At 40.1% G+C, this 22,958-nt stretch overlaps 1 protein-coding gene and 1 long non-coding RNA gene across 3 annotated transcripts in view; one reads left to right on the forward strand and one right to left on the reverse strand.

Moving 5' to 3' along the window:
* Window positions 1–10,316, reverse strand: part of USP22 (ubiquitin specific peptidase 22) — a 261,088-nt gene extending 250,772 nt beyond the window's left edge. For both annotated transcript variants that reach the window (XM_069084712.1, XM_069084711.1), the window contains exon 1: window positions 10,135–10,316. In XM_069084712.1, the coding sequence (XP_068940813.1) occupies window positions 10,135–10,254 (120 nt within the window). In that variant the 5' untranslated portion in view covers window positions 10,255–10,316. The remainder of the gene's footprint in view (window positions 1–10,134) is intronic.
* Window positions 10,317–11,162: 846 nt separating this feature from the next.
* On the forward strand, window positions 11,163–17,701 carry LOC138158617 (uncharacterized). Its single transcript, XR_011167684.1, has 2 exons — window positions 11,163–15,546; window positions 16,269–17,701. It is a non-coding gene; the product is annotated as an uncharacterized lncRNA (long non-coding RNA).
* Window positions 17,702–22,958: the final 5,257 nt, after the last annotated feature.

The raw sequence follows: 22,958 nt of genomic DNA on the forward strand, positions 1-22,958 counted from the left end.
AAGTGTGGCTTCCCTAACTTGAGTCTCTATTTTCCGATCCATCTTTTATACCATATGAATCATTTGCCTTTAACTCCTCCCTCATGTTACTAATCTAACTGAAAAATCTTTGTCTTTTTCCTGATGAATCAAATCTAACTCCCTTTACTTGGTTTCTAAAGCATTCCATGACTTGCCTCCTACCTATCTACACATTTCCTACTACTCCCCAACACACACACTCCATTCTAGTCAGAATGGTGTCTTCCCTATCCCTGGCATCAGTCATTTATTTTCAAACCTTGTGCTTTTACTCAATTTATTCCTCTCACCAACAATGGCCACTCCCATTACCCTCATTACCTCCTTCCCTCTACCCAAAGTTATCCTTCAAGGCCCAGTACCTCCTTCTTACAGTCTTCCCTCACTCAGGCCCTCTTTGATTTCCCCCTTATACCAATGTACCATAGTGAAAGTGGCACTCTCAATAAAGAACTTCCAATGACTTCCTATCGCATTTCAAACTTCTGTATTCTTCTATCCAGACAAGATGAGCCCACGGCTAAGTACAACTTCATTTTTGCTGACTAGTTAATTGATTAGAATTTGGAGAAAAAGGGAAAAAAACCTAAAGCAAAGGAATATGCACCAGTTCTTAAGGATTCCAAATGATTGCATACTTACATTATAGGTAAATTCTGGCCACAAAATAACCTACAAATAGTCCCTAAGCAGTCACAGGTAAAATATGTTCAGGAATACATATATATATATATACATACATACATACATACAAATATATATAAGATTTAGAATCATATATAAAATAGCAACCCTCAAAAGATATCCATGAAAGCATCAAAAATACTCCACCATCATACTAATTTCATATGCCATTAAGTGCTAGTAGGAATTAAGAAATTGTCAAAAGGGAGGGGAGAGAATCGATTACCTTCCTCTTCTTATTCCTGTATCCACCCCTAAAAAAACCCTAAAGTATGTAGGTAAAGAAGTTTTATCTTAAAACAAAGGTAAATAAAAATTGAAAGGGAAAAACATCTTACCAAAACAGGCCAAGTAGTCTTATATTCTTGTTTCTGACTACCTTTACTTTTCCATTAAATTAGGTAGCAACAAACTATTTCAGGTAAAACTGTTCAATGATGAGTCAGTCCCTGAAAACTAACTAAACTTTCAAAAACTAGTTTATTTTTTTTAATGCATTACTTCTTTACATGTAATTGGGAAAAAAAATACAATTACAAAATACATTACTAAAAATTATGGTAACAAACTGTTATTTGAAGCATATGATAAATGTATAAAATAAGTCTCTCAGAACATAGGTCACTAGTAAAGTGAACCACTATCTCAACTGCACCAAACTTCAGACAATCTTCATCAATCACAAGAGAAGTTGTAATAAGGTGTCACAGAATCAATGCCCCTTGATTTAAAAATACATGCCCTTGCCTTCCTTCAATATTTCCCATAAATCTCAAGATCCTACCGAAGCAAGAAGGCTGCACACTCAATGACAGCCTTCTATTTCTAACCATATTAGGTCTTCCTTACAACACTGGTAAAAGACTCAAAATGTCAAAACCTGGCTTGGCAACTTTTCTGAAATAAAATCCTCATGTCTTGAGGCATTACTGTCTATGAATCATACATTTCTAACATGAACTCTTCTTCCAGTGAATTGATTATGTCAGGAGAAGTCAGTTTACCATTTTCAATTTGGGAATGAAACATAAGGAAGCCTCACAGATGAGCATGTTGCATCAAATAAGGGAGTATATACACACACACACACATTTAAATCACTTATCTTATTTTTTTATGATGCAATCGCAAATTATGCTCTTTTTGCATTTGTAATTAGAGAGGGTTGAACAGATGGTGGAGGCTCAGACTAGAGTGATGTGTCCATTAAAATAATCTATGCTGCCAACTGATTGTGCACCAGGACAAAACTGTCTCAAGGAACAGGATTCTTTCTTTACTGGGAGGTGCTCTGAATTCAGTACACATTCGTTTGGCCTTGTCCATGGTGGATATTCATTTCTAAATTCTAAAGGGTACCAGGCATGATAGGATATGCCTGTAATCCCAGCTACCAGGGAAGCTGAAACTGACAGATCCCCTGAGCACAAGAGTTCTGAGCTGCAGGGGGCTGTGCCAATTGGGTATCCACAGCAAATGTAGCATTAACACAGTGAACCCCAGAAGCAGAAGGCTACCAGGCTGCCTAAAAGGCAAACCAGGCCAGGTTCAAAATGGTGCAGGTCAAAGCTCCTGTGGCCAATTAATAGCAGGATCAGGTCTGTGAAGAGCTGAGGCAAAATAGAGGCCCCATTTTGTAAATAAATGAATTCTATCAGGGCAGCTAGGTGGTGCAGTGAACAGAGCACAGGCCCTGGAGTCAGGAGTACTGAGTTCAAATCCTGCCTCAGACACTTAACACAAAAACTAGCCGTGTGGCCTTGGGCAAGTCACTTAACCCCAATGGCCCTCAAAAAAAAAAGTCAAAAACAAATTAATTAATTCTAAATGGAACAAATGACTAAATTACCAAACTTTTTCAGGTTATAAATAATACCCAACATCTGAAAAGAACTCCATAGTTTATAGTATGTCTTCTTCACAACAACCCAAGGAAGAAGTCCACACAACTACTTTACAGAACAGGCCAAGAAGTCAGGGGGCTGGCCCAAGGTCAAACAGCTAGTTAACCACAGAGCTGAGTCTTCAAGCCAGGCCTTCCAATTCAAAGTCTAGCTCCTTGTCTGGGAAATGCTGCTCTACCAAACCTACCTTCCAAGCTCATACAGAATCTTAAGCTGACTAAAAGACTCTAAAGAAACCTGAGGCTCCAATTAACCTTAGGCAACAAAGAGAAAGTGCTTTTTAACATTTATAGATTTTTTTGAATTGAAATGTAGAACATAAGATCCTTGAGGGCAGACACTATTTTTCATTTTCTTCATTTCTCCGAGCAACTAAAAGGGCCTCGCCTATAATAAGTGCTTAAGTAATGCTTATTGGATTGAAGACAGGAAAACACATAAGTACAAAAGTTCACAATCAAATTATAAAATAGCCGCCTCTCAAATGACATTCAACTTGGGTAATAGTAGAAAATTATCAACTAATATCTCTTACAGAAATAAAACACCCAACACTGTGATGCTCTAAGAATCTAGTAGAAAAATAATTTCAAAATTCTTACAAAGGAACAGGTGTGAAGCTATCCTTCTAAAATCATTACTGATTTCTGGCACGATTTTCTCTAAACAGAGCTGAAAAGCTATGACATTTCTAAAATAATCTAGGTTCTGTATGCACATGCATGCATTAAGGATAAGAGATATAGATAGCCAAATTAGAAGGAATGATAAATGCTACGTAAGACAATGCACTTAACTTTAGTTAATTATCAAGAATAATTTTATCGTCATTCAATGATTTTATTTGCTTTCAGTATAAAAATATTTCTCCTTTTGTGTCCTAATCTCCTCTCCCCCTAGAAAAAAAGAGGCCACACCCTTTGGTATTTAACCAAACAAAAAAGCTGGAGCAACATGAGGCCAGCCATTTTAAGGGCTAATAGAACTAAAAATGATTGTGATGTTCATGCTGTAAGCTTAAGACCCAGACTTCAGGGCAGAGAAGCTTCATTTCTGTCTCTGTATCTATAAGGCCTAATGCTGGGCTTTATGTATAATAAGCATCTGATGAAATATTTGAATTGACTTAACTTTCTCCTGTTAGCTACTGTATGTTTTATACAGCATGAAGCACTTCTGACTGTAATAGACTCTTATTAAAACCTTAATATTTACAATATGTGCACTGTGGACGTGTTTAAGTTGCCATAAAAAAGTATGATTCAAAATAATTATAAATTATCAAAGGCACTAAACACATATCTCTTCTACGAACTTACAACAATTTACACATACTATTATGCTGAATGCCTGGTACATAATTGGAATTGAATAAATGCATGACTGATTGATTGAAGTTCAACCAGGTCTGATGAAAATAAGGCAGTAGCAACTAACAATTCATTTTCTACACGCAGAACACTGAAACAATGAATGGTGAACTAACTCACTGAACTCAAGCAAACATTCCCTAGCTCATCTAAGTTGCTGAACTCATCATGCACACTCACACAACACAGCTAGCCAACTTTCGATTAAACATGATCAGAACAACTAGATTACCTACCCACTTCAATCTAATTTACAATTTTAATCTTGTCTCCCATCAAGACCTTTTTACCTGACCCCATTACAAGTAAAACTGACTGGCTTCAAAGTCTTCTTTAAATCCTGGCTCTCATCATTCCTATCATGGTATAGAAGTTGAACATAATGGTCCAAAGGCAGTGGGAGAAAAAGATGTCATGTGATAACCCACAGAGTAGATAATCAGTCCTTGAGAACTAAGGAACCTCACTTCTTATCTTTACCTACTTCTCGCCCATTACATCTGTTTGTCTGAATTCTTACCTGGATAACAGGCTTAACAAAAAGACAAGCTTTTTTCCTCCATAATCTGTCTCCCTACCCAACCAATGGTGTAGAGCCAGTCTATCTGACTGCCTGTCTCTCAGCATGGCATTTCGTTCACCAGGTTCTATAGTGTTCAAGTTTCTCAAGCATTGCATCTACTTATGTAGAAGTATGCCACCATAACTACAGCATAACTGATCCCTACTGGATGAAAGATTCACATATTCCAAACTAGTCAATCCTCTGCAAAAGTCTGAGTATGTAAGAGAAGTACAATAATCGACTCTCTGCAAGTGGAGAATATCAACCAACCCAAACTCCAGAAAGGGAGTTACAATGAGAAAATAACAGAAGGCAGTCAATCACACGTGAAATCTGGCATCAACTATTTCTTACTCTAGGAATACCTTAGACTCCCAATCACCCATACACATACACCCACACTCACTTCAATATCTTCACTTTCCATAATAAAGCCAAAAGGTCTGAAATCATGGTGAAATCACTAAAATATGTGAGTAATCACTTTATAGAGATTCAACTAAATCACTACTCAAATCCCATATTCTATGAGCCAACTCTTTAAAAAAACTTTCATTTTTTCACACTTAATCGTAAACTGAGGGCATTGCCCTCACTTCGGAGAATGAGAGAATCTTTTGTCTCTTTTCTGATCGGTTTTGTTTTCTGTATTTGAAGATGAACACATTATTTAAAAAAATACAATTTCAGCAACAATGAATAGCCCTTTTGCACAGCCTAGTGGCAGAGTCACCTCAGCTCTGCCACCCATTAGCTCTGAGTTAATAATATCCAGAGATGGTCTTCACTGGTCAGTTAGTTTATAGATTTCTAGTATTTTTTTTTAATGAGAGTATAACCATTCCAGCTTATCAGGAAAAAGTCAAAATTCTCCCAAGTAAACAGACATGATACAAATCACTTGAAATATTTTAATTCACAAAGCTCCATCTTCTTCCTTACTAAGCTAAACAAGGACTCATCTGGGTCCCTCAAATACAAAAAAAAAAACCCTTAAATTTTTTTAAGGTTTTTCTTAAGATATATGAAAAACCGTAAGGTGGAAAAATAGCAACATATCCATTATCAAAGCATGAAATGGAATCAGTTAATCAACGTTACCAATCATGGGGGGATTTCCAGGGATACCCCCTTAAAGATGCTGGCTCAAAATATGAAGACAACTATTTACTCTCACCCTAACAAAAACTTACTATCTGGTGACTACATGATGCTTCCATTTAGAAATTTACTGAGGGGCGACTAGATGGCACAGTGAGTAAAGCGCCAGCCCGGAGTCAGGAGGACCCTAGTTTGGTTCTGGCCTCAGACATTTAACACCCACACACACACAAAAAAAAAAAAAACTAGCTGTGTAACCTTGGACAAGTTACTTAACCCCAATTGCCCTCTAAAAGAAAAAAAAATTACTGAAAAGGATGCAGAAGATGATCTGTAAGGCCTTAACACCAGACAAATTTGCAAAACCTCATCATTAGTTGTTAATGCAAACCTCCACACCCAGTTTTTCAGGGTTGCCCTTCTCTCCTCAGAGATTGAAGTCTGAATAAAGATGGAATCATCCCACTTTCTTCCAACAGGGTGTCCCTTCTATATCTGCTTAAAGAGAAGAGACATTATGATCATGTGAATGGAGATGGTAAAAATACTAGACAGCTGTTAATAAAGCCTGGGTCTTAAACCTCTTTGTACCCAAATCTATTGTTTCCAAAGATATCCTCTTCTCTCAGCTACCTTCTAACCAAATGGACTGCTGGGGCTTAAAAATGCAGCCATTTTAGACTGCTTCAGAACACAGCAGAGCTTCTCATTCTCCAAATTACCCCATGAATTAAACCAGAATATTTGTATGCTTTATGAGTCATGTTCACTTCTGAGAAAGTGTAATTATTTAAAAGTATTCAAATATTTGTGAAAGCACTCTGTGTCTGGTACTTCTACAGAGAACTGCTATAATCCTAGGAGGTTGAACTAGGGTAAGATTTGAAAACCACAGATACAACACAAAGAGACTGGGAATGAGTAATTTAAAAACACACACACAATACTGAAATCATCTTTCAAAATACAATGCAACACCAAATAAAAATGACCAGAGTAGAGCTATACTGTTTGTGTTCCCTCAAGTTTTAACTGCCAACATTACCTTTAAATATAAACCCTAAAAAAGTAGAGATTGTGTGTGTGTGTGTGTGTGTGTGTGTGAGAGAGAGAGAGAAAGAAATGAGAACTGTCTATGGTGATTAATTTATCATGTTGAAATCTCTATTCAAATAATCAGGAGATCTATACTTTCCCCAACCCTACACTCTTACACACACACACACACACACACACACACACACACACACACACACACACACTCTACTGCATATTTTGAAATTCCTTAAGACAGTAAAAAGTTACAGGATTTCACGGCATTCTTCTCATAACCTACCAATAAAAAATTTCAAGTCCCAATGCTATCATTGTTCAAGAATTATAACATCCTCAAAATACTTAAAACTAATTTATCTTTATCCAACTCTACATAAGACCAAAAAAAAAAAACACAACAAAACCAGAACTCATGCTCATTCAGCAATTCGTTTCCACAGTCAAATCATGCTTCCATACCATGAGATGTCAGCAACCACAAAAGTACTGTGTTCTTTAACTGTTTACAATGACTGTAATTTTAGTTAAATGTATTTTGATGGGCAACTTCACATCTTTAGTTTCAAATACATACAAGGCCTATGGGACTGATGGGCATCATAGACATGTAGAAAACTAAAGTCTTTTCAACCTCTACTGGAAACATTTCCAAAAATCAAGCCTTTCATAGTCTGAGCCCCAAGACAATGCCAGAAATGAAATCAACACCCAGACAGTGAAGAGAAATGGATAAGAAAATTTAAAATTCCAAGATAAAAATGACAAAAGGACATTAAGCATCATGGTTAACATCTTACAAGAAAAGAAGGCAGTTGAGCTCCATATTCCCAGAAGATATATTTATTACCTACTCTCTTTTCACAGATATAACCCAAAATCTTATTGGGTAATTTAAACCCATGTGAGACCTAATATATCTACTAACTGAGCAACTGAAATCAAAACACTGAAACACTATTTTCAGTCTCATTTTTTAAAAATCAATGGCATCGATGTTTTCCTTTAGAAATTTAGAAGTTACCAGGTAGTTTCATCTTAATTTCTTTCACTTTGATAAAAACTTACAATAGAAATCAGGAAGAGAAGGGAATCCCTGGTGATTCAAACAGAAAGGAAAAATATGGTATCCTACAACATAGCAAATAAGTCTTTAGACCTCTAATCAGGCAAACAATTACATAGAGAAACATTTGCAGACAAGACAAATTAAAAGGGTCACTCAGTTTTCAGCTGGTTAAAGAAAACCAGTCTCCATCATGCCTCATTTCACACAGTGAAACATGTTTTAAGAAAAGCACACACAATCCATTAAAGAGTCACTTTTAAACAGTCTCCTGAAATTACAGACACCACCATGCCCACCCCTCAAAGTCTATTTCACACTAGTCATCCCACAAAGAATGCTGCTTTTGAGCATCTTTACATTATTGTTTTACTATAAACAAACATTTGAACGCCCTAAACTACAATATTCTCTCCCATCCAGGTTAGTGGGCTGTCTTTTGTTCCTGCTCCCCACCCCCACCCCTTTCCCAAGTCCAACCCACCAAAGCAGATAACTGTTGCAATGAACTGGTAACAAAATGTTAAGGCTTTCCCCCACTTTACCTTAACTTAAAATAATTTTTAATAATGAATTCTCATGGCAAATATTACCTCAACATTCGAGGTACTTCATAGTCTTAAAAGTAGATTGGCTTACAATGTTTTATACAGACACAAAATGAGTGATTTTCCCAACCGTTAGCCTCTGAAAACTACTTTTTTGTTTTTAAGTTAAACTTTTCAATTTATATTCAATACGTTTGTATTGACCTTGTTTGGAGTACTGTGGTAAGGAAAGTTTTCTGGTTACCTTTTTGTGTCCCATGTGTTCTTACAGCTATTTAAACAAACTTTAAAAAGATAAAAACCTACTTATAAAAGTTATATTCAGAATATTCTTTACTTAATATATTCCATTTCACATTATAACAGCCACCATTTTGAACAGATTTGAAAAGTCACACTGATAAAGGACTGAACCCAAATTCCACAATTAGTAAAATATTAGATTTCATCCCTGCTGTCCTGAATAGCCCATGTTGCTTGCTACCTGCACTGCTGATGCATTCTTCACCTCAGTCACCAACGTCAGACTGAAATCTGCAAAATCACTTAGAGCAAAATAAAAAAGAACAGTTTATTCAGAGGCAGATGATAAACATTTTCTGATCTTGCTGCAAAACAATAAAATTCCAATTAACAAATGGGATGTGTTTTAAAAAGAATCTAATCTGGTAATATGAATTTATAAATAGGTTCCAAATAAATCTCTACTTTCTTACTAAAATGATATTAAATGCTATTTCTCTTTGTCAGGTATAAACAGAGTTATTTCTAATCACAATGTCTTCCTGCCCTTTCTAAGACACTTTTTATTTGGGCATGATCTGCTACTGTTCCAGCAGACACCCCACCCTTTACCTCTGCACCCGATTTTATATATTAAATGGGTGGTGGGGGTAGGGGGAGAAGTGGGAGAGGAAGGGCAGACGCAGTCTCCCAGCATTTGGACCTATCCAAAACCCTGGACTAGGAAACGGTTTGCTTAAATGCCTCAGTTGTAACTACATCTTAATAATTCACCAGCCGTTGACACACAGTGAATTACAGATCCAGTTCTCTCTTTCAGTTTCCTTGTCCCAGGTGACCTCCCCACAGTCCATCACTGATGACACTGGACCCCGATGGGCTGCCCACTGAGTCAGGAAGGTGGCCGGCTCCCTGGGCTGGATCCACTGCAGACCCCCAACCAGACCTGTCCTAGACTCTCCTTCCTCTTTCTTTTTTTTTTTTTCCTTTTTAAATACCCCACCCCCCTCCTTCCTCTTCCTCCTCCCCAGTAGCTTTCTTGCAGTTGTCTTATGCTGGGAAACCCTGAATCCCTCCAGCAGCACCCAGAGCTCAGCCTCGGGGCTAAGCCTTCCCACCCAGCTGCCTGCCTCCAAGTGAATCACAAACCATGGGAAGTGAGGGACCCCCCCCAAAAAAACCAAGAAAACGGTTCCTTTCCCCAGATCAGATACGCCCACTGAAATACACACTCACACACGCCTTCCTCACCCCCGCACAGGCCTCCCACTCCCAGCTCCAAGCAGCCAGGGAGGACGGGGTGGGGGGTGGGGGGGATTGCGGGGAGCCACCGCCCCCTCCTCCTCTCCACCCAACCCCCCCAATCCATTTCATCTCTCCGTCCCCCCCCCCGCCCAGGTCCCGGGCCGTCCCGGCCCCGGGGGGAGGGGGTGCAGGGATTAAGGTGCTTTTCCCCTCTCCCCTCCCTCGGTCCGTCCCGCCCCACCGCCCCACACCCTCTTCCCCTTCCCCGCCCAGGAAGGGGATGCAAGCCCGTGCAGCCGTGGCCCCCAGCTCCCCAGCAGCCCGGGGGTCCCACCTTGCGCTTCCTGGTCTCGGGGGTCCCGCTCCACACGAAGCACTGGTAGATGACCCGCAGGTTCTGCCGCCAGTTCTCCACCTTAAAGCAGTTCACATGCGAGCAGCCGGCCGGACTCATGACAAACTCCACATCCAGGCACCCGCCGCCGGGGCCGCGCCGGGGCCGGGGCCGGGGCCAGGGGCGGCGGCGGCGGCAGCAAGGGGGGCACGGCTCCGGCGGCTCGGGCCGGGGCCGGGGCCGGGGCCGGGGGGAGGGACGCCGCCGCCGCCGCCGCCGCCGCTCCTCCGCGCCGGGTCCTCCTCCTCAGGCTCCGGCTCAGCTCCGCGGCCCAGACCCTGCCTCCGCCGCCGCCGCCGCCGCCGCCTCCTGGTCCGGCGGCGCCTCCTCCCGGGGCTCAGGCTGCTGCTGCGCGGGGCGGCGCGGGGGGCACATAGACCCGGGGGAGGGTCCCCCGCTCCCTCCCGGCCTGAGGCGAAAGCGGCTCGGAACAAAGCGCGGCGGCCGCGGCTGCGGAGGAGGAGGAGGAGGCGGAGGAGGAGGAGGGGGCAGACAAAGATGGGGCTTTAACCGAGGAGGAGGCGAAGCGACGGCGGCGACGCCCCCGGGATTCCTCCGGCCGCTCGCTCCCTCTCGCCGCCCCGGTGCGGGGTGCTGCGGCGGCCACCGAGGCTGAGGCGGCGGCGCCTGCTGCTGCTGTCGCTGCTGCTGCTGCTGCCGCCGCCGCTGTTGCTTCTACTGCCGCTGCTGCCACCCGGGTCCCGCTTCCTCTAATTCATTGAGGCCGGCGGGAGGGGAGGCTGGGGGAGGGGAGGGGAGGGGAGGGGGGAGGGGGGGGTCGGGGGCGGCCGGTGGTTGTTTGTCCTCCCCCCCGCCCGCGCTCTCTCTTTAAATCGCTCCGCCGCGCGCTCCCGCCCCCGGCCCCCCGCCGCCCCCCCAACCACCCCCCACTCCCCACCCCCCCTTCTCTTCTTCTCCTCCTCCTTCTCCCCGCTCCCTCAAGCCCGACCAACCTAGCTCGCCAGACGCCCGAGGGGGGAGGGAGAGAGGGAAGGGAGAGAAGGAGGGAAAAGGGGCACCCTGAGTCCCGCCCCCGTGACGCTGCGACGGGCCTGCTTCCCTCTTCACTCCCACCGGGGGCGCCACTGGCTCTACCCATTGGCGAGTGCTTCCGTCCATCTGGCTCGGGCCCCTCCCTCTGTTCATTTCAAACTCAGGGCGCAGTCGCCAGTCTGTCTCTCTCTGTCTCCCACCCCCCACACCGTGTGCGGGTTGGGGATTGGCTGGCAGTGACTTTCCATCTGGGAGCTGAGCCCGCCCGCTGCAGGCTGGGTTGTAGGAGCAGCGCTGCTGTCATATCCGCTTTTGCCTTCAGCTTCTCTCAGTTACCCCAGTGATTTCCTGCGAGGGAGGGACGGGCTGGGGGAAGCTGGGGCCGGAGGAGGTGCTGCTTGTCCCAAGCTAAAATCACTGCCATCTCTAGAAACCTCCGCCTGCTCCCAGTGCAACCCCCTGTGGTCTAGTCCAGGTCTACCTGGGACAGCACACCTGCCCCGTAGCAGCCTGGTCCTTTAGGTTTCCTGGCTGAAAACCATGTGGGAGGCAAAAATAAATGCATGAACGTGTGCTAGCTATGTCCTACCATTCTGAATTTTTCCCCAGCCCTTTGACTGTCTTAAAAACACATGCATGAGAACGTGGAGCTGCGTTTACTGGGCCGTTCCTCCCGCAGCCCAGATTTTCCGGGCAACACCCTAAAATGAGAATCATACTATCGGTAGTGTCCCCCCCACTTCCTTTTCAACTGTTTTGACCCGGGTGGTCTTGCTCTCGTTGTTGTGATATTTTCTCCGCAACACTTTGTAGCAGAATTGTAGAGGGGAAATGTGCACACTCATCCCCAGTGGATCTTAGTCTTCTTAAGCCCTGGGAGAGCTTTGCCAGAGCAAGTAACACCACCTGGTTTTGACCATGCACCTAGTGAAAAGTTAATTTCCGTAGCTTGAAGGTTAGACTGCTGGCACATTGATTGGAAGACATTTAGTATTCAGCTTTGGACCTGTCTTTACAATATGAAATAGAAATTTTAATTTTAAAGAAATATCATGGGGATGTGAAGCTGCATGGATTGGTGGTCTGAATTCTTTATTTCTGAAAGGCTCAGGCCTAAAAATTTTTATCCAGGTATTATACCCCGGGTTAAGGCAATGTCAAATTCAGAGACTTTGGAGGGTTTTTTTTTTTTTTTAGAGGATCTGTGTTCATATATCACTTCTGGACCTTCTTAGCTGTATAACCTTGGACAAGTCACAATCTTACTGGGTCAAAGTTTTCATCAATTTTGAAACAAGGGAGTTGGATTAGATACCTTCTAACACCTAATTCTAATTCTATAAGCCATCTTATATGTGAGGATAACTCTGGCTAACTCAAACAATTGGTCTCTCTGAACTTACAAAATTTAAACCAGTTAATTGACAGTTTCCTAAGAAGTGAAATAAAGAAAATTCAGCTTGGGAGTTTCATTTAAAGTGTGAGATGGGCATCACATACTAGAGGGAAGAACATCCATATTGTTGTTAATGAAAAGTATCTGATTTAGTTTCCAAAGTGTTAAAATTTATTCATTTAGAATTTAGCACTTTTACCCTCTAACATAATACTGTATTTCTAAATGATTCATTTCTGGTGCAGTAGAATACATAGTACCCATATAATCAGGAAAAATGGGATTCAAATCCTAACTCTGGCACTTGTGAAATGTCTCACTATGGTCAAGTCACTTTCCTTCTCCCAGGGCCTACCATTTCCTCATCTATCAAATGAAGGGGTTGCTATAGAGGATCTCTTAAGGTCACCTCCAGTTCTAATATTTATATTTCCTATTCCTACATATCAAATGATATGTAAAGCCTTTTGCAAACCTTAAAAAGCTATGTGAATGCTAGTTGTTATTATTTCTCCACTATAAAAAAGGTCAGTTCTGGTTGCAAGTTGTGTGATATAAATTTGTCATGATTACAAAAGTGGGAATATCTCACAATTTCCATAGTGCTTGAAGGCTTATAAAGGATTTTCTTTATAACAAACTCCATGAGATAAGTAGAACCAGTATTATACCCATTTTACAACTGAACCAGTATTATACCCATTTTACAACTGAGAAAACTGAGGCTTAGAGTGGTAAAATGACAGTATGCTTTATGAGACGAAGAAAGGACACCTTGCCCAACAGATCTCCTACATGCACCTTTCATGACCTAAAATCCCCACTATATCAATCAATAATTGATTATACCTTACCCATAGTATGCAATTGATATGTTTCTTGAATGAATGAAAACACATTTTAAATTCCTCAGATGTTATAGAAAGGGCATGTATTCAGATAAGGGTTGAACTAGATGATCTCTGAGATTCTGTGACTCTGACTGTTCATTAAAGTTAAGAATCAAAAGAGATCTATTATGTTACCTTGGCCCTTGAAGTGACCAAAAAAAGCTACCAGAAAAGTTACCTGAGAGTTGCCCTCTGATCCTCCCTGATTATCCCATTAGCATAAATTAATTTATCAGACTTCTAGACTTCTAAGGAACTTCAAAATGACAAAACCAATCAAAAAAAATTTTTAAGACAATCAAAAATTCCCAAGGTAGAATATAGCACCAACAAGGTGAATGAGTTTGGAGGGTTAATGTTGAATCTCTGCTGTGTCTCCTTGGTGTCAAGCTAAATTAAGATGAGGAGATGAGAATGATTGGGTAGCCTAAAGCAACAGAGCATTTCTTCCTTAAATTGGTCACTATTCCTTTCCCCAAAAAGAAACTATTCTACTATAACATTCTCCATAAACACCTAGCAAATAGTATACAATTCAAACAAATTTAGTGACTGAATAAAAAATGAAATTTCTAATTAAATGGTCACCATGATGTTGTGTAAAGTGTGCTGGATTTGGCATCAGAGTTTATAGGTTCAAATCCCACTTCCGTCTCTTATTGTCTGTGTGATTTTGGGCAAGTCATTTGTCTCCTCTGAAAGATATTTAATTTGCAAAATGGGTGGAGAGGAGATTAGCTTATCTCTAAAGTCCTTTCTAGCTGATTGCCTATGATCCTGTCCTATACAGTGACCAAAACAAATCTTAATTTTCTTCTCCAAAGTCTCCAAAAAAAATTTCTCTCCAAAAAAAATCTTAATTTTCTTCATCAGAAAAAAAAGTACTAACAAACCCAGAAACTATATGAACACAATTACAAAACACTTTTCACACAAATAAAGTCAGATCTAAATAATTGGAAAACATCAGTTGCTCATGGGTGGTTAGATCAAGTTAATATAATAAAAATGACAATTTTACCTAAATTGACTTACCAGTTTAGTGCCATACCAATCAAACTACCAAAAAATTATTTTATAGAGCTAGAAAAAATAGTAACAAAATTCATCTGGAAGAACAAAAGGGCCAGAATATCAAGGGAATTAATGAAAAGAAATGCTAGGGAAGGTGGCCTAGACATACTAGATTTTAAAACTGTATTATGAAGCAGCAGTCATCAAAACTACTTGGTACTGGCTGAGGAATAGAGTAGTGGATCAGTGGAATAGATTAGGTACACAAAATACAGTAGTCAATGAATATTCTATATTCTATATGTTTGAGGAAAAAGTGAGCAGGATTGAAATCCTACCTCTGACTCTTATTACCCATATGACTTTGGGCAGATGATTTAACCTCTCTGGGCCTCACCTTCCTCAGCTATAAAATAAAGGGTTGGACTAGATGACCTCAAAGGTCTCTTCCAGCTCAGCCTTCCTAAAATACACGAACCATTGTCAATATTCATTTTATAACAAGAAACCTTCAAGACATAGACTATGATGTATATTCTTTGCACAATTAACAAGAGGTGAACTTAAAAAAAATGGAAAGGAGATAATTGTAAGACTCCCTTTTTTGTTCCCAAATCAGTCTTGAGAAAAAGATTGCACATAAAAGTCAAAATGAACAAAAGGTACTAGTGTTTTTCTATATGTTAAATTTTTCTAACTCTTCATTTCTTCAAGGATAAGAAATTTCATTGTTGTGGTCACTCCCTCAACCAATGCATATCACAGCTTCTTCCTAATGCAAGAAGTGGTCTTCAGAAGCTGCCTGGGCTAAAAGCATCATCCGGCAAATTTGGTGATGAGCGTCTTGGAATTTAGCCAGGCAGTCCTCAGACGTGTCTAGTTCTTGTAGCTGTTGTCATTGAGGTTGGCGGTGGCGGTCCTTCATTATCAGAGTGGACCAAAGACATCAGCAGGATGATGTCTTGATTTGGGAATGTATTGGATTTAAGTGAGGCAGAGCTGCACGGTCATCAACCTCACTCTCTCCTCCAGAATCATCAGTCCAGTAGACAGACAGAGGTAAAAAAAAACTGATTATGGCCCCGGATGCAGTGACAGACTTTTTTTAAGCTAAGGTCTTTCCCAGGTTTGTTAGTTCTAGGCAGTGCCCATTTGGTAATTAAAGGCTTAGTTAGAATTGAGGCAAAAGATGGCCTAGTTTGCCTTCACAAAAGAATCAGTCTGGTAGGGGAAGACCCTGAGAGTATCAGGCCAGAACAGAAACAATTGCTATTTACATTTCACTCTGAGCCATCTAAACCTAAAGAATGAACAAGTGAGGTTTGGGCTGAGTCCTATTATTGGCCAATCAGTGAAAGCCAAAGTAATTTCAGTTTAAAGGCATAGTCAAGTAGCTCCATTTGAATCATAATGGGCTCTGTCAAAGCCTAGTTTCCTGAGCTATATTTAAAGAAATCGTAAATGAAAGCGAGATGAGACAAAGGAGTTAATTCTTCCAATTCTTTAAAAATGATAGAATAAATAAATTGGGAAGAAAATAATCTAGCCCCCAAACCCCAAGATCCCTTGCAAAGTATAAGCAATCAAAATGTATATTCCTTTGGAGAGAGCAACCACATGTAAGGGTATGACTCTTCATGTGGACAGAGGGAGAAGAGGAGAAAGAGGAGGAGGAGGAGGGAGAAAGAAAGCAGTGTTGCCCAACTGGGAAATGGCTGGTTGGGTCTCTAGGGGTGAGCTTCTACTACTCACAGATTATTTTTCATCCTTCATTTTTGAAGTGGACCAATGACATCAGCAGGGTGATGTTACTCTCCTCCAGAGTCATCAGAATCCACTGGCAGGACATAGGTCAAGATGACTGGCAACATACCCCTCCTACTTCCAAGGCTTTTCAGCTTGGTTGGACCCACCAGAGCTTTCATTTTACAAGCACAGCCTGTAGGAAAACAAGGTCACCTGTACACCATGAAAAAGCATCAGAACAGATCCTTGGTAGCCAGGTGCAAACTAGCCCAAGTTTGGATCTTCTTTACCTGTAAAGAAGATACAAAAGGTTACCAAATAAACCAATGAAGAAGGAAAGAAGTAAAAAAAAAATTTGCAAAACCACCATATTTTTCTCATCATTAAACAAGGCGACTTATTAGCCACTTCCTATTAAAGCAGAAGTTCTGAACCTGAGGCCCATGGGGCCCCCAAGGAGGTCCTGGGATGGATTTCAGAGACTTTCTAACTTAGATGGGAAAAAAATTACAACTTTAAATAACCTGTAACTGTAACTTCCTGAGTTCAAATCTAGCCTCAGTCACTTACTAGCTGTGTGACCCTGGGCAAGTCACTTCATCCTGTTTGCTTCAGTTCATCATCTGTCAAACAAACTGGAGAAGAAAATGGCAGACCACTCCAGGACCTTCGTCAAGAAAACCATCCAATGTGGAGAGCATTGATGGGTCATGAAGAGTTGGACTCCACTGAAACGAATGAACAACAACAAATGTAACTTGGCATTTCCTTCAATTTTGAATATAAGTAACAAACCACAGTCATATTAGTAGTACCTGTGACATTGTCACCATTAGAAATCATATTTTCATGTTACATTATAAGTGTTGCAGATATATCAAAATATCATTTATACTCATCATTACTTTGGATTTACTGTTATCAACCAACTAGTATCTATTAAACTCTGACTCCATGGCAAACACCATTTACTGGATATGCAAAGAACAGCAAAAAACAAACTTTGTTTTCAAGTAGCTTACAGTCTATTACAAAAGATAACATGCAAACAACTATGTACAAGAAAGACATATATATATATATATATGGATAAAATGGGGAGAGAGGGATAATATCAGCAGGAAAGCAGGCCTAAGAAAGGCTTTTTGCAGAAGGTGTAAATTTAATAACTATAGTCATATTAAAAAAATGCTGTAAATCACTATTGATTAGAGAAATGCAAATCAAAACAGCTCTGAGATACTACCTCACACCTATCAGATTGGCTAATGTGACCAAAAAAGGAAAATGATAAATGTTGGAGATGTGGGAAAATTGAAACACTAATTGTTGGTGGAGTTGTGAACTAATCCAAGCATTTTAAAGAGCAATTTGTAATTATGTCCAAAGGGCTAAAAAGTGCACACTCTTTGATCCACCAATACCACTACTAGGTCTATAGCCCAAAGAGATCATAAAAAAGGGAAAATGACCCACTTGTACGAAAATATTTACAGCAGTTTTGTTGTTTTTGTTGGGTTTTTTGTGGTGGCAAAGAATAAGAAATCGAAGGGATGCCAACCAATTGAGGAATGGCTAAGCAAGTTGTGGTAAATGAATATAATGGAATACTATTGTTCTATAAGAAATGATGAGCAGGCAGATTTCAGAAAAACCTGGAAAGACGTACATGAATTAATGCTAAGTGAAAGTGAGCAGGAGAACATTGTACACAGTAACAGCAACATTGTACAATGACCAACTTTGATAGACTGAGCTCAACTCAGCAATACAGTGATCTAAGACGATTCCAAAAGACTTATGATGGAAAATGCTCTCCACATCCAGAGAAAGAACTATGAAGTCTGAATGCAGATCGAAGCAGGCTATTTTCTCTTTTTTTGTTTGTTGTTTTTTTGTTTTTTTCTTTCTTGTGGTTTTTCCCTTTGGTTCTTATTCTTCTTTCACAACATGACTACTGCGGACATATATTTAATAATATGATTGTACAAGTACAGCCTATGCATGCCATCTTGGGGAGGGGTAGAGAGAGGGGGGAAATTTGGAACTCAAAATCTTAGAAAAGTGAATGTTGAAGACTAAAAATAAATAAATAAGCAAAAGGTGCAACTTTAGCTGAGACTTTAAGGAAGCAAAGGAGGTAAGGAAGAACAGATGAAGAAGGAGAGAATTCTAGGTATGGGAAATAGGCAGGCAGTAAAAATATACCAGGAGGAGGTAGAATGTCTAGTGAGCAGAACAGCAAGGTCAGTGTCACTGGACTGCAGAATACTGTCCATGAAAAGGAATAAGTTTTAAGAAGATGGAAAAGGTTGGGATGGGCCAGATTATGAGAGGCTTTAAAAGCCAAATAGATGATTTTCTATTTGGTCTTGGAGGTAATATGGAACCACTGGAGTTTATTGACTAGAGGCATGACGTGGTCAGACCTGGAGTTTCAGAAGACCAATTTGACAGCTGAGTAAAAGAAGACTTGGAGCAGGGAGAGTCTTGAGGCAGGCTGGGATACCAACCAGCAAGCTGTTAGAATAGTCCTACTGCTAGATAAATGACTACATCACAAATTTATATTTTACATGTTTCAATAATTGTATTCTAATATATAATTAACATCTTTTGTAATCCTATACATTTTATTTTATTCACTTAAAGAATTCTTCTAAAAAGAGATTCACAGGCTTCACCAGGCTGCCCAAAGGGATCCATGAATCAAAAAAGGTTAAGAAACCCTATCTGAAAGAGAACAACTAAATTCATTAATGAGAGCCCTGTTTTCACTTCTATTAACAACTATAGCCATTTCTTTGTTTAGAACAACTTCTGCCTTCATTCCAGTTATTAATGGTAGTATGTATTGGAATTCTACAAAGATGCTTGAATTTCACACATTCTAATAGGAACACAAGTTCAGTCAATATTCTTATATTATATTATTATTATATTCTTATATTATTCTTATATGACATCATCAAAGCATATAATTTTTCTTAAAATAGAACATTCATTCATTCTTTCTTTCGTCTTCATTCAGTATATATTTATTACTTCCTTAGTTTTTTATTATCTGTCACCATAGGAACTCTGAACAAAACTCCCATGAATTTACTGATTGTTTCATCCTTGCTACTTGAACAAGCAGCCCCTGTAGCTATAACATATCCACAATATATCCATAGGAACCTTCACAAATAGCAGGTCCAGAACACACTCATTTGTAACATCTATCTAAGAGCTATCATAAACTATCAAAGCTATTTTCTTCTGGCTTTGATCTTTCAATTTACCAGATTTCTGGCAATCAAAAAAAAAAAACCTGCCAGAAAAAAAGATCTCATAAATGAGTTTATTAATTGGCCAAGGGGCCACTTATTACATAGTCTCCAAAGATCATTTAAGTAAATTGGCATTTATACTCAGATGCCATCTGTTTAATCAAGGCTATAAATGATCAAGCTGAACACTCTTCCATATTTTAAATTTAAATACCTTGAATGACAAAGACTTTTAAAAGTTTGATTGCAGCTTTAACATCACAATTATTTCAAAAGTAGTCCTGGAATAGTCTCTTCAGGAAAGGAATGTTTTATGGTAGATAAAATGCTGTATTTGGAGCCAGGAAGATTTGGGTTAGAATCCTGTCTTCTACTCTTGCTAGTTGCATAACCATAGGCAAATCACTTAATCTTATTAAGCCTCAGTTTCTTCATCTGTAAAATCAGTATAATAATACCTGTAGTACCTACCTTCCTAGGATTATTGTGTGGTTTAAAGGAGCAACTAGGTAGCCCAGTGTGTAAGAGTTCTGGACCTGGAGTTAGGAAGGTCTTAGTTCAAATCTGGGCTCTGATGCTAGTTGTAAAACTATGGGCAAGTCACTTAATTTCTCTGTGCTTTAGTTTCCCTATCTATAAAACAGAGCTAATAAGAGAACCTACCTCCTGTGGTTGTTGTAAAGTTCAATGAGATAATATGTGTAAAGCAGGTCTTATTAATTTCTCAAAAGCAACTTACTATAGGTAGGAAGAGCCAAGATGGCAAAGTAGAAAAGCCCTCAGTCAAGCTCCTCCAAATTCCCCTCCAAACAACTCTAAAATAATGCCTTAGATTGGGTTCTAGCATGGTATAACCAACAAAAAGTCAGATGAAACAATTTTCCAGCCTAAGACAACTTAAGAGGTCTGCAGGAAAGCTCTGTCTTGCCAGGGTGGTGGTGGGCCCCATGAAGGCAGCTCCAGCAGTGTCATTGGCATCAGGTTAAGGAGTTCTCAGCCCACACAGGGTGGCGGGTTGGTGGGAGGGCAAACAACTGATTGGAAGGAGATTACAGGGAACCCTTTGCTGGCTCTGGCTTCAGGATACTGTTGCATTGCCCATACACAGTTCCAGGTCGCAATTGTAGAGCCAAAAGGAGCTATAGCATTTGTAGTGTGGTTCCAGGGTGGAGAGGAATGTTTTTGAGAAACACTGATCTCATTTCCAAGACAAAGGGGAGTACTAGCAATTGTGTCTGCAGGAGAGGGGGTGGAGGGATCTAGTCAGCCCCAGGGTCAAGAGGAGTGTTAGCATTGGTGGCTACAGAGGAACAAGGTTACTTCCTGGGTAAAGACCAGAGCACAGACCAGGAAAGCAGTGATTACACCTCTCCTCATTTCTCTCCCATATTAATAGCCTAAGAAGACTCACATATTTTTCCTCCTGTCCTATTTCCTTGTCCAAAGCCCACTCTCTCAAGGACAGGGCTAATGGAAGATAAGATTAACATTCTCCTTATTCTAGGTATTACTATGCCACACAGCTAGATCAGATCTCTAATCTAAAGTGAATTCCTGCCCACTGAGTCCTACGAAAGCGAATTTGGGCAGAGATAGATTTTTCTGCTAGGTCCCACAAGCCTGTGGGTGGTTTGGATATAGAGTTATTCCCTTTGTCCAAGAGTGACAGGATGTCACTCTCCAATCTCTCATTAGAATAAGGCCACCTATCATTAATTGTCAACCAATTGTTACCCTCTGGAACACCCACTTTTTTTTTTTTGAGGGAGGAAGGTAAGGCAACTTGGTTTAAGTGACTTGCCCAAGGTTGGTCACACAGCTAGTTAAGTGTCAAGTGTCTGAGGAGAGATTTGAACTCAGGTCCTCTTGACTTCAAGGCCAGTGCTCTATTCACTAACACCCAATTTACCAAGGGCATATAAGCCATAAGCCCTCCACCATGATTATCTTTGGTCTGAAAGAGACCAATTTGACTGAAATGGTCAAATGACTATTTTATTAATAAACTGTCAGTATTATTAATAAAATGGTAAATAACCCAGAAACTATGTCTCTTGAACTTCTTGAGCTTCACACATGGAAGCACCAAAAACCCATAGGCCCCTAGAGCTAACTCTGAAAACAGCAACAAGAAAGGCCTGAATCTTGGGACAGTGCCCCCTCCATCTTGGAAGCAGAGCCCAACTTTAAAATAAGGCAACAGGGAAGGTCAAAACACAAACCCAGAATAAGATAGCAATGTAAAACAAGCAAAACCTCAAAGAAAAATGTGAATTGGATAATAACCCAACAAGAATTCCTGGAAAAAGCTCAAAAAAGATTTTTAAGATCAAGTAAACATGGTAGAGGAAAAATTGGGAAAGAAATAAGAGTGATGCAGGAAAATTATGAAAATAGTCAGTAGCTTGGTAAAAGAGGCATAAAAATCCACTGAAGAGAAGAATACCTTAAAAAGAAGAATTGATCAAATGGAAGAGGTACAAATGCTCAGTAAAGAAAATAATACCTTGAAGATTAGAATTGTGCAAGTGGAAGCTAATGAACACATGAGAAACCAAGAAACAATAAAACAAGATCAAAAGAATAAGAAAATGTAAAATTTATCATTAGAAAAACAATTGATGGTGTGGCTAGGTGGTGGAGTGAATAGAGCGTGAGCCCTAGAGTCAGGAGGACCTGAGTTCAAATCCAGCCTCAGATACATAACACTTAATAGTCGTGTGACCTTGGGCAAGTCACTTAACCCCAATTGCCTTGCATTTCCCCCCTCAACAAAGCAAAAAAAAGAAAAACAATTCATCTGAAGAATAGACTGAGGAAAGGTAATTTAAGATTTATTGGACTACCTGAAAACCATTTTCAAAGAAAGAGCCTAGACATTATATTTCAAGAAATTATCAAGGAAAACTGATTTCCTAGTACCAGAGGGTAAAATAGAAATTGAAAGAATCCATTGACTACCTCCTGAAATGAAAATGAAATGAAATGAAAACTGCTGGGAATATTATAGCCAAATTCCAGAATTTCCAGGTGAGGGAGAAAATATTGCAAGCAGTTGGAAATAAACAATTCAAATATTGTGGAGCCATAGTCAGGATCACACAAGATTTACCAGCTTCCATATTAAAGTATTAGAGGGTTTGGAATATGATATTCCAGACAGCAAAGGAGCTAGCTTATAACCAAGAATAATCTATTCAACAAAACTGAGTATAATCCTTCAGGGGGGAAAAATGGATATTTAGTGAAATAAAGGACTTTCAGGCATTCCTGATAAAAAAAGACCAGAGTTGAAAAGAAAATTTTACTTCAAGTGGAAGACTCAAGAGAAGCTAAGAAAGGTGAACATGAAAGAGAAATCATACAGGAATCAATAACATTAAAATGCTTCTAACTCCTAAGAATTTGATCATTATTAAAGCAGTTAAAAGGAGTATACATAAACAGAGGGCA

Source organism: Petaurus breviceps, unplaced genomic scaffold (genome assembly GCF_028583685.1).
Source record: "Petaurus breviceps papuanus isolate PSGF00001 unplaced genomic scaffold, PetGlider_PUasm1.0 175, whole genome shotgun sequence".
In the NCBI taxonomy this organism is placed as follows: Eukaryota; Metazoa; Chordata; class Mammalia; order Diprotodontia; family Petauridae; genus Petaurus; species Petaurus breviceps.